Genomic DNA, 12,430 nt, shown 5'->3' with positions numbered 1-12,430 from the left:
GATATCACTATGGGAGATAGATAGATAGGAGATAGATAGATAGATAGATAGATAGATAGATAGATAGATAGATAGATAGATAGATAGATAGAGAGATAGGAGATAGATAGATAGATAGATAGATAGATAGATAGATAGATAGATAGATAGAAGATAGATAGGAGATAGATAGATAGATAGATAGATAGATAGATAGATAGATAGATAGATAGGAGATAGATAGATAGGAGATAGATAGATAGAAGATAGATAGATAGATAGATAGATAGATAGATAGATAATAGATAGATAGGAGATAGATAGATAGATAGATAGATAGATAGATAGATAGATAGATAGATAGGAGATAGATAGATAGATAGATGATAGATAGATAGATAGGAGATAGATAGATAGATAGATAGGAGATAGATAGATAGATAGATAGATAGATAGATAGATAGATAGATAGATAGATAGATAGGAGATAGATAGATAGATAGGAGATAGATAGATAGATAGATAGATAGATAGATAGATAGATAGATAGATAGAAGATAGATAGATAGATAGATAGATAGAAGATAGATAGGAGATAGATAGATAGATAGATAGATGATAGATAGATAGAAGATAGATTAATAGATAGATAGAAGATAGATTAATAGATAGATAGATAGATAGATAGATAGATAGATAGATAGATAGGAGATAGATAGATAGATAGATAGATAGATAGATAGAAGATAGATAGAAGATAGATAGATAGATAGATAGATAGATAGATAGATAGATGATAGATAGATAGAAGATAGATTAATAGATAGATAGATAGATAGATAGATAGGAGATAGATAGATAGAAGATAGATTAATAGATAGATAGATAGATAGATAGATAGATAGATAGAAGATAGATTAATAGATAGATAGATAGATAGATAGGAGATAGATAGATAGAAGATAGATAGATAGATAGATAGATAGATAGATAGATAGGAGATAGATAGATAGATAGATAGATAGATAGATAGGAGATAGATAGATAGATAGATAGATAGATAGATAGGAGATAGATAGATAGATAGATGATAGATAGGAGATAGATAGATAGATAGATAGGAGATAGATAGATAGATAGATAGATAGATAGATAGATAGGAGATAGATAGATAGATAGGAGATAGATAGATAGATAGATAGATAGATAGGAGATAGATAGATAGATAGATAGGAGATAGATAGATAGATAGGAGATAGATAGATAGATAGATAGATAGATAGATAGATAGATAGATAGATAGATAGGAGATAGATAGATAGATAGGAGATAGATAGATAGATAGGAGATAGATAGATAGATAGATAGGAGATAGATAGATAGATAGGAGATAGATAGATAGATAGATAGATAGATAGATAGATAGATAGATAGATAGGAGATAGATAGATAGATAGATAGGAGATAGATAGATAGATAGATAGATAGATAGATAGATAGGAGATAGATAGATAGATAGGAGATAGATAGATAGATAGATAGATAGATAGGAGATAGATAGATAGATAGATAGATAGGAGATAGATAGATAGATAGATAGATAGATAGATAGATAGATAGATAGATAGATAGATAGGAGATAGATAGATAATATACAGGGAGGTCTCCGCACATATCACACGTCCTTCAGAAGAGAGAACTGGTTAGGAGACAGATATTGGTCTGTATGGGAGATATCACTCTGCTGCTGTGGGTGGGGGTGGGCTGGGACTTGTGGTTTCCTCTGTGCTCGGGGGTGAATCAGTCATCATCCTCCTCATCATCCTCCTCACCGTCTTCCCCCGCAGCCTGACACCTCCATCTAGCGGGCTGGGGAAAGACTATGAGTGAGTGGAAGGGGCGGGGTCATCGCGCTGGCCATGAATGGAGCAGGGAAAACGTCACTCCCCATATATGGTCATTGACGTCACGGGCGGGCGGACCAATGACTTATAAGCGGCGGCTTCGGGAACCCCCGAGGCGGAAGTGTAATTTAAAGGGCTGCTCGCGGCAGAGTCTCCTCAGTGATCGCTGCGCTGACATGAAGGTGACCTCCATAGAAAGCCGGCGGCTGCACCGGCTCCTCAGGAAGGAGTTCTCCCGCTGCCTGGTGCTGGACTGCCGCCCCTACCTGCCCTTCTCCGCCTCCAGTGTGCGCGGCTCCATCAATGTCAACCTCAACTCCGTGCTGCTGCGCCGGGCCCGGGGGGGAGCGGCCCCCCTGCACTTTGTGGTGCCCGAAGAGGCGGCTCGGTGCCGGCTGAAGGATGGACAAGTATCGGTGGTGGTGGTGCTGGACGAGCGGAGCCAGAGGTGGCAGAAGCTGAAGAAGGAGAGTGCCGCCCATATAGTGATCAATACCCTGATCAGCCTGCCGGCCGGACCCCGGGTCTGCTTCCTGAAGGGTGAGAGCCCACCCCTAGCTGTCTATACAGACCCCTATATATGTATACACAGACCCCCACCCCTAGCTGTCTATACAGACCCCTATATATGTATATACAGACCCCCACCCCTAGCTGTCTATACAGACCCCTATATATGTATATACAGACCCCCACCCCTAGCTGTCTATACAGACCCCTATATATGTATATACAGACCCCCACCTCTACCTGTCTATACAGACCCCTATATATGTATATACAGACCCCCACCCCTAGCTGTCTATACAGACCCCTATATATATGTATATACAGACCCCTATATATGTATATACAGACCCCTATATATGTATATACAGACCCCCACCCCTAGCTGTCTATACAGACCCCTATATATGTATATACAGACCCCCACCCCTAGCTGTCTATACAGACCCCTATATATGTATATACAGACCCCCACCCCTAGCTGTCTATACAGACCCCTATATATGTATATACAGACCCCCACCTCTACCTGTCTATACAGACCCCTATATATGTATATACAGACCCCCATCTCTACCTGTCTATACAGACCCCTATATATGTATATACAGACCCCCACCCCTAGCTGTCTATACAGACCCCTATATATGTATATACAGACCCCCACCTCTACCTGTCTATACAGACCCCTATATATATGTATATACAGACCCCCACCTCTACCTGTCTATACAGACCCCCTGTACTCATCTATGTGTATACAGATCCCTATACTTAATACCTGTGTATACAGACCCCTATACATACCCCTCATATCTGTTTATACAGATCCCTATACCTATCTGTGTATACCTAACCCTCATACCTGTGTATACAGACCCCTATAGCTGTTATATCTATGTGTATACTGACCTCCCTACCTTTTTATCTATCCATCTATATAAGTCCTCATATTTGTACAGACATTCATATAATCATTATCATATATCTGTATACAGATCCCTTTACTTACCCCTTATATTTGTGTATACAGACCCCCCTACCTTTATCTAGCTATGATATATATATATATAAAACATCATATAATCATTATCGTATCTCATTCATATGTTACAGTATTGACCCTATATACAGACACCCTGCTGTATACTGATCCCTGTGTATTCAGCAGCTGTGACTCAGATCCGGCTTTTCTCTCTTTACATTTCACAATTAGGTATCATTGCCCTCACACCTCTGCCTGCAGTGACCCCCTCACCCCTCACCCCTGCTGTTCTTACACTATAGTGTCATGTATGGCTGCTAATAGTCTCTGGCAGTATCTGCTATGTATATAAGATTACCCAGCACAGACCTCTGGAGCCAGCCCCATCATCTGAATAGATTGAATCTCCCATTATAGGACATTATGATTCCATTATGTGTGATTGATCCCCCTTCCCCCATCGATTGCCCCTCATCCTCGTCCTCCTATCTGCTGCTATTTCTGGAAGGGACAGAGGTGACTTGTCTGGGCTGGGAGCTCATCTGCTTATGTAACTGTCCTGTATGGATTATTATTATCAGGTAGCAATGTATGTCAGGGGATGAGTCTAATGTCATGTCACCAGTGTCCTGTCCTATAACAATAGCTGGATGGGTGCAGTAGTAGTGGGAGCAGGGGGGCCCCTATATAGGTTACTATTCTACCATCACATATCTATAGGATGAGGAGGGGGATACATTGTATCCTGTACAGGAAATCCAGTTCCTCAGCCCCCACCACAGCTGAATAGTCAGGAAGAAGCGCCTGTTAATTGAATCATCTCATCCATTAGGCAACTGCCATGTCCTGTAGTGGCCCCCTCCTCCCTATAACTGGTGGCCGGGCCCCTGCAGCTTGTTAATGGGGCAGTAAAGTAATGGCCCCCTGAGGCTTGTGCTGGGGTGGTAGCTGTTACCAGCAGGTTATGTGAGGGTCATGGGGGGGTCTGTGTGTCGCCTCTGCCATGTAAATGTCCGAAGTGTGATGTAAATGGGGCTGATAACAGGATTGTGCCCCATCCCCCCCCCCCCTCCTGTGTGCTGCTAAAGAATGGGGACAGAGATTAGAAATTCTGCTCAATGTCAAAGCAATTTACAATTCCAAGGGAACAATACAAAGTACAGTGTGAAGACCCTGGTCACAAGAGCTTACAATCTAATAGGAAATAGTGAGGACCCTGATCAGAAGAGCTTACAATCTATAAGAGAATAGGGAGGACACAAGAGCTTACAATCTATAAGAGAATAGTGAGGACACAAGAGCTTACAATCAAAAAGAAAATGCGGAGGACTCTGATCAGAAGAGCTTACAATCTATTAGGAAATAGGGAGGACACAGGAGCTTACAATCAAAAAGAAAATGCGGAGGACTCTGATCAGAAGAGCTTACAATCTATTAGGAAATAGGGAGGACACACAAGCTTACAATCTATTAGGAAATAGGAAGAACTCTGATCACAAGAGCTTACAGTCTATTAGGAACATATGGGGACACAAGTACGCTGCTTACTAAGTAGTGTCATGTTGTGGTTTTTGGGTCACTACAAGTCCCAGGACTTCCTCCGTCCAGTAACACAAAGACCCCTATTTGCTTTTCCTCTGCCATAAAGTGCTCTGCCCCCCACTACAATGCCCTGAGGTGACGGGGCTGATGGCTATTGATGCTGTGTGATTGCTGGGACAATGCTCTCCTCCCTGTGTTCCCTTACTGTCTCCCTCAGTCCAGGAGGTAAATGCTAATCACATCCTCTCCCGCTGCTGCCGGCAGCCACTTATCCCCTGAGCCTGGATTAGTGCAGGACATATGGCCGCTCTCTGGTCGTGTGACAGGAATAACCTGCCCGGCCTCAATTTGCCATCGCACAGGAAATTATACCCTTCCGTTTTGCCACCACCCAGCGGATCCCCAGATAATAATCACATTTTGCTCGCTCTTATTCTCCTCATGCTAATCTAGCGATAATCCCCTGCCGGTGTAATCATTATGTAAGTGTTCCCAACCCCAGAACAGGACGTAACCGTTCTAATATCGCCGGGAGGAAACATTGGATCGGTTTAACCGGAATGATCCTAATTGTGTCTTGTAGGAGGATACGAGTCGTTTCGCACCGAATATCCGGAGTGTTGCGTCGATCAGAAAACTTTATCTCAAGAGGATAATGAAAGCGACAGAAGTCTGCGGTGCGAGAAGCTGTCGTCGTCCTTCCAGAAGCCGTCCTACGATGAGGTGAGCGCAGACCTGGAACCGACCTACCCCTCCCCCATCTACCATTTATAAGCCTGGTATCTGGTCCGCCAGTAACATACACTGACAAGCAGATTAGGATGGGGGTCCTCCAACTGGGTAGGGTCCAGCCTAGTAAACAGCGCCATTCTTTTTTACAGTGGCCATGTTTGGTATTGCAGCCCAGCATTGAGTTTCTGCTAGACCAGGGGTAGGGGGAACCTTGGCTCTCCAGCTGTTGCAAAATTACAATTCCCATCATGCCTGGACAGCCTTTGGCTGTCCAGGCATGATGGGAGTTGTAGTTTTGCAAAAGCTGGAGAGCCAAGGTTCCCTGCGCTAGACTGAGATTATTGTAACAAACGGTTAGAATATTTATCCTTGGGACGTTACATTGTAGTAATGTCTATCCATGGCCTGACCTGCCATCATCATCACTACAGGGATCTACTCCATTGCTGACTGTTTCCAACCCCAATGCATGGTCAATACATTTGAGCTCCTGCAATAATCCATTACAGTAGGGGGGTGGTCATCATCCCAGACATACAGATGGCCCAGATTTGACGGCTAGGAAGCAGGGATTAATGTGTTAATCTGTGATTGACGCCTCTCCTCTCCGGGGATGTAGTGTAGCGCTCTGCTCGGCTATGCTTCCGGAGATCAATAAGAGCCCTCGGGGCTTCCTGCTCCAGGATTAGACTCTGCTAAGGAGATGGACTGGAAAGAAGAGCTGCGTATCAGCCGTGACTCATCTCCGGCCCCTATGGACGGACACTCTATATCCCCGACCGCTCTTCCTGTAGATGGTTTTACTGCTTAATTATTGATGGCGGCTGGTGAATGTTTCATCACCAATTGTCAGCTCTTGAGATCGGTGTCATGCGTTGGATTGTTTACACGGTGGTCATGGCCTAATGGGTGTTCTAGTATTCCAACCTGTTGCAGAACTATAACTCCCTGGCCTGTGGCTATCAGGGCATGCTGGGCGTTGTAGTCTTGTCAGCTGGGAAGTCACAGATAATGGAGGGGAAGGCCTGGAATTTGTATGGTTTTGTTAGCTGCTATCTGAATCATGAGGCTATGCCATGGATGGATGGGTGGAAGGAATGGCAGGGTATGGATCAGCTGGCATTATATGGGCACAAAGGACTTTATTGTGGAGTCATTGGAGATAATAGTTGATCGCTATTGAGGATGTATGGCCATATTATATCTGTGACCGGTTGCCCCAGGGCATCATGTTGAATTAAAGGAAAAAAATCTTTTAAATCAACTTGTTCCAGAGATTTGCAATTTACGTCTATTTAAAAAAAAAAAATCTCATCTTCCAGTACTTAGCTGCTGTATGTCCTGCAGGAAGTGGTGTATTCTTTCCAGTCTGACCCAGTGCTCTCTGCTGCCACCTCTGTCCATGTCAGGAACTGTCCAGAGCAGGAGAGGTTTTCTATGGGGATTTGCTGCTGCTCTGGACAGTTCCTGACGTGGACAGAGGGGGCAGCAGAGAGCACTGTGTCAGACTGGGACGACTACACCACTTCCTACAAGACATACAACAGCTGATAAGTACTGGAAGACTAGAGATTTTTTTTTAATAGAAGTAAATTACAAATTTTGGCGCAAGTTGATTTAAAAGGAAAAAAAAAAAACCAATCGTTTTAACAACAACTGTACATTTCCTTCTATATAAGATGATGAGGCGGACCGCATCTCTTTACCTAGAGTGGGGTCTAAGGGCAGGAAGTAACGTGGGTGAAGCCGTGGGCCTGCCGCTGGGAGGTCTGTGTGGGCTCCGGATGATTCATTGGCTTATAATTCTAGGGTGCTGAGCAAGAGAGCAGCGACATCACAGCCTTCCCGATTTAGAACGCCTTTGTTTCATCATAGCGAGCGATAATATTACTCATTTAATCTGGAACCAACTCGGCCCCGGATCACGACTGTGACTATTCATTGCCTTGTCCTCTGGGTGACGTGGTGTGATCTTTTCTGTCTTCCAGGGCAGTCCTGTTGAGATCCTTCCGTTTCTGTACCTCGGCAGCGCCTACCATGCTTCCAAATGTGAATTCCTTGCAAACCTCCGCATCACCGCCTTACTCAACGTCTCCAGAAAGTGCCCCGACTGCATCAAAGACAAGTATGATTACAAGTGGATCCCGGTGGAGGACAACCACAACACTGACATCAGCAGCCACTTCCAGGAGGCTATAGAATTTATAGGTAAGAATCTGAGCTGATACATAGTAATGCACCTGGTATGCTATTCATCCCAAGTGTTGAGCGAGCATGCCAAATACTCTGGTTTGACTGACCCCGAACACTCGGCATTTGACTCCCGCTGCCTGGAGAAGCTGGATGCAGCCGTAGGCTGCATCCAGCTTCTCCAGGCAGCGGGAGTCAAATGCCGAGTGGGTTCAACATGCTCACGCAACACTATTCATAACACAAAATAAGATTAAAGGGGTACTCTGGTGAAAATAGCCGTAGCCGTAGGCTGCATCCAAGCTTTCCAGGCAGCGGGAGTCAAATGCCGAGTGTTTGGGTTCAACATGCTCAACACTATTCGTAACACAAAATAAGATTAAAGGGGTACTCTGGTGAAAAATATTTTTCTTTCAAACTGGTTTCAGAAAGTTATATAGATTTTTAATTTACTTCAATTTAAAAATCTCCAGTCTTCCAATACTTATCAGCCGCTGTATGTCCTACAGGAGATGGTGTATTCATTCCAGTCTGGAGAGCAGGAGAGGTTTTCTATGGGGATTTGCTGCTGCTCTGAACAGTTCCTGACATGGACAGAGGTGGCAGCAGAGAGCACAGTGCCAGACTGGAAAGAATACACCACTTCCTGCAGGACAAACGGCTGCTGATAAGTACTGGAAGAATGGAGATTTTTTTTAAATAGAAATATATTACAAATCTCTGACACTGTTTCCCTGAAAATAAGGCAGTGTCTAGGAGTAAATTACAAATCTCTGGCACCAATTGATTTGAAAGAAAGATTTTGGGGGGGGGTCACCAACCCCTTTAACCCTATAATTTAGGCGACGGTCCAGGTAAAATGACTCCGCAGTGAACTCTCCTTAGTCTGACCAGGCCATCAGGGTGGACAACTGTATTTTATGGCGCTGCAATAAAGGTCAAGGTGCTATGTGGGGTCAGCCCAGGGTTAGGAAGGGGAGAGGTGAGGAATGTCTGTTTTTACTACCTGCCCCATAAACAGCTGCTCCCGGGGACCTGAACGTCTTTACGACCATTGGCCCCTATTAATTAAAGTTTATTTCCCCTTCTAAAGAATTCTCAGGGGGGAGGGCGAGACATTACAGCTCTCTAATGACAGGAACTTCTTCCCCAGGAATAGACCATGTGTCTTCAGTAGCCAATAACTCCCGGCCATAACTTTAGAAGAACAAAAGTTTTCCTACCAGATAATAAAAGTGAGATGGAGATGACCTCCAATCACCTGGGCCTGAGTCAGCGCCCTCATTGTTGGTGCAGGTGTGCTGTATACAGTGCTGAGGGGTCACACCCAGGGCAGGACTGCTCGGAGAGCTCCGCTTCCTGCGGCTTTGTCTATAGTAGTGGGCTAATGTCTAGTGTTTGTGACTGATGGAATATATTAGTCACAGGGCTGCCGTAAAGTTGTGATATCTACAATAATAGCATAGTCTGAACCTGTACCTGATAGATCCCAGTTTACTAGTCATTCTATATCACTGGGACACCACTGACATTGATGTTAGTAGTACTGAAGGGCCAACACTTTATTAGGACCTTAACATGAAAAACATCTTTCAAATCAACTGGTTTCAGAAAGTTATATAGATTTGAAATTTACTTTTATTTACAAATCTCCAATCGTCCAGTACTTATCAGCTGCTGTATGTCCTGCAGGAAGTGGTGTATTCTCTCGTCTGACAGTGCTCTCTGCTGCCACCTCTGTCCATGTCAGGAACTGTCCAGAGCAGCAGCAAATCCCTATAGAAAACCTCTCCTGCTCTGGACAGTTCCTGACAGAAGAGAGCACTGTCAGACTGGACAGAATACACCACTTCCTGCAGCTGATAAGTACTGGAAGTAAATTGCAAATCTTCATAACTTTATAAAACCAGTTGATTTGAAAGAATTTTTTATTTTTTTTTACCGGAGTATCCCTTTAACCTGTGTCTGACAGAGCCTAGTTCACTAGCTGTATCACTCGGCTGATATTCTGATCTTCACTAGTCTAACTATTGGTGCATGTTCTCTATTCCCTCCCTAATCTTTATATCTTACGCTCTCCTTTGCAGATCGGGTCAGACTTGCAGGAGGGAAGGTTCTGGTACACTGTGAGGCTGGAATCTCCAGGTCTCCCACCATATGTATGGCCTACCTCATGAAGACCAAGAGATTCCGCCTGGAGGAGGCCTTCGAGTTCATCAAGCAACGCCGCAGCCTTATCTCTCCCAACTTCAGCTTTATGGGTCAACTCCTTCACTATGAGACTGAGATCTTCTCTTCCAAAACGAGCGCCCCTGCAGTCTCCATGTCTTGTAAGAGGGACACTGTATCATTCTTTGCAGAGGAGATGGACCTCGGGCAGCACTTTGAGGGGTCTTGTTTTTCCTTCCCGACTTCCGTCTTGACTCCTGTCCCACTCAGGTCTCCGGTGCACCAGTTAAAGCTCAGTCCCATCACCGCCACTTCATCCTATTGATACGGGATCTGCTTCAAAATGGACAAACTATGAACTTTATCTTTTAATGTGCAATATATAAAACCAGTCTGGCCCCCGTCCCGCGGACCCCCGAAGCGTCCGTATAGCTTGCGTCCTATGCTTTAATGACTTTCACATTCCGACTACTTGGATTCTGCTGTTTTACATGTTGAAGAATTCCCCATGCTGAAACATTATGCCACCACATACGTTTAGGTAGAGGATATACATATATCCACTAGAGCAAAAGTACATAGTACCTTCCCCTATAAGTATATGTGATACTTGAATGACCAATCCTTCCGATATTCAAGCTATAGTAGTGAATGGCATTGCTGCATGGCAGAAGGTTTGGAGGTGGTACGCCGGAGCTGGCAGGGTAGAGACGTTCACATAAAGGCGTTGCTATGTGTTGGCGTTTCTCACCGTTGATAGTAGGTGGAAGCCTGAGCTCCTCCCGGCCTTGCCTTCTCCTCTGGCGATTTCTCAGGGGGTGGTAGTAGTGGAGACGGCTGCACTTCAGGGCTACAGTGCAACAAATTAAAGGAATCTCACAGGGTGAGAGATGAATGAGCCAATTCCATGATTATAATATACGGAATTGGAGATGTGATAAATGAAAGGGCAGTGCCCATACCAACAGCTGTTGTAAAACTACAACTCCTAACATGCTGGTAGTTGTAGTTTTGCAACAAGTAGCTACAAGTTGGAAATTACTCATAAAGAGTGTAAAAGCTGTAGGTCTAGGACAGGGATGGGGAACCGTCGGCCCTCCAGCTGTTTCAAAACTACAATTCCCATCATGCCTGGACAGCCAAAGATAAAGCAGGCATGATGGGAATTGTAGTTTTGGAACAGCTGGAGATCTACAAGTTTGACACATGTTGTCTAAATGTTCACATTGCAACATTTGCATCATCCAACCTGCAGCTTTATGGCTCCATACCAGTCTGGATCATTCACAGAATGCTGGGACTTGTAGTTGCACACCATACTCCTCCCACATGACCCTCCCCATGACACTCATTCCAGCAGTGAAATAAACCTGATGTCTACAAAGATTTACCAGGCCAGAAACACTTTAAGGGGGAGGGATGGGGGGGTCTGTGAGATTTTGCATTATTACACGGCGGCTTCTGCACCTATAAGTGTATTGGAATAATGCACTATATATTATACTACTATATTGTGTTGTAATAACCAAGCAATATATCATCCTGAGAAGTTGCTCCTACTGAACTGTATGAATCTTGAGCCTTAGTTTGGCAGCCAGGCCTTGGAACGGTCTGCGCCAGTGCTGAGGGGGTTAACACTGGATTGTTTACTTAACCCCTCGTCTGCCGGGAGAAGGTGGAGAGGAGGTTAACATCACTGTAGAATGAAGCTGTTGCTTTTTTTTTTTTCTTTCTTTTCCATGACTATTACAGGGTACAATGCAATAATTTTCCTGTGTGTTTTATAATGGGGTGCGACGAGCCTTCATTGTGCCAATAAATGTGTTTTTTTATTTTAAAAAAATCAGATTTTTTTTTTGTTCTGTTCAAGAAATGAGCTGTAGCTTTTCATCTGACACCTGAGTCTCAGCCTCCTACAACTTCAAAGGGCCGAGGTCTGACATCAGGTCTGCAGCTACAGGATCGGACATGCCGCAAATAACCTGCAAACGTGATGCCTGTGTCTGGGATGGGAGCAGACCGAGATAATAGCCGGCCTTAAAGGAGTAGTCATCGTCTAGTCTGGAGCTTATAGGAATGCAGCAGTGTTATAAGAAGGGGGGGATGTGTAACTGCTAACAGGGAGCAATAGCTTACATCACACATATGACTGATGACTAGGGTAAAATGGCAAAGCAAGCAGAATGCAATATCACTGGGGCCCTGGTGTCTTCAGAGGGCCAAAACATCCCGTGGTCAATATGATGTCCTGGGGAAACCAGTCACAGATATAATGTCCTTTGACTCCATACAAGTATGATTGTATTCTCAACAAGACCTCTGGAGGCCATCTATCCCCAGGGAGAATCAATCCTTTCCCCCACCTGTAGCTCCAACCTCTGATATTTACCAACAAAGATCCAGAGCAAAAAGTCTCGGTGGT

The 12,430-nt window shown here is 44.3% G+C and overlaps 1 protein-coding gene across 2 annotated transcripts in view; it reads left to right on the top strand.

Moving 5' to 3' along the window:
* The window catches only part of DUSP5 (dual specificity phosphatase 5), a 142,350-nt gene extending 130,524 nt beyond the window's left edge, over positions 1–11,826 (top strand). The window contains exons 1-4 of one of the 2 annotated variants that reach the window (XM_069979795.1): positions 1,993–2,423; positions 5,501–5,640; positions 7,638–7,857; positions 9,927–11,826. In XM_069979795.1, coding sequence (XP_069835896.1) covers positions 2,060–2,423; positions 5,501–5,640; positions 7,638–7,857; positions 9,927–10,333 — 1,131 coding nt within the window. In that variant the 5' untranslated portion in view covers positions 1,993–2,059 and the 3' untranslated portion in view covers positions 10,334–11,826. Of the gene's footprint in view, positions 1–1,992; positions 2,424–5,500; positions 5,641–7,637; positions 7,858–9,926 lie in introns of those variants that run through there. The other variant, XR_011364213.1, reaches the window with a different exon arrangement.
* Positions 11,827–12,430: the final 604 nt, after the last annotated feature.

Source organism: Dendropsophus ebraccatus, chromosome 8 (assembly GCF_027789765.1).
Source record: "Dendropsophus ebraccatus isolate aDenEbr1 chromosome 8, aDenEbr1.pat, whole genome shotgun sequence".
NCBI lineage: Eukaryota > Metazoa > Chordata > Amphibia > Anura > Hylidae > Dendropsophus > Dendropsophus ebraccatus.
This window is presented reverse-complemented; position numbering and strand designations above follow the sequence as displayed.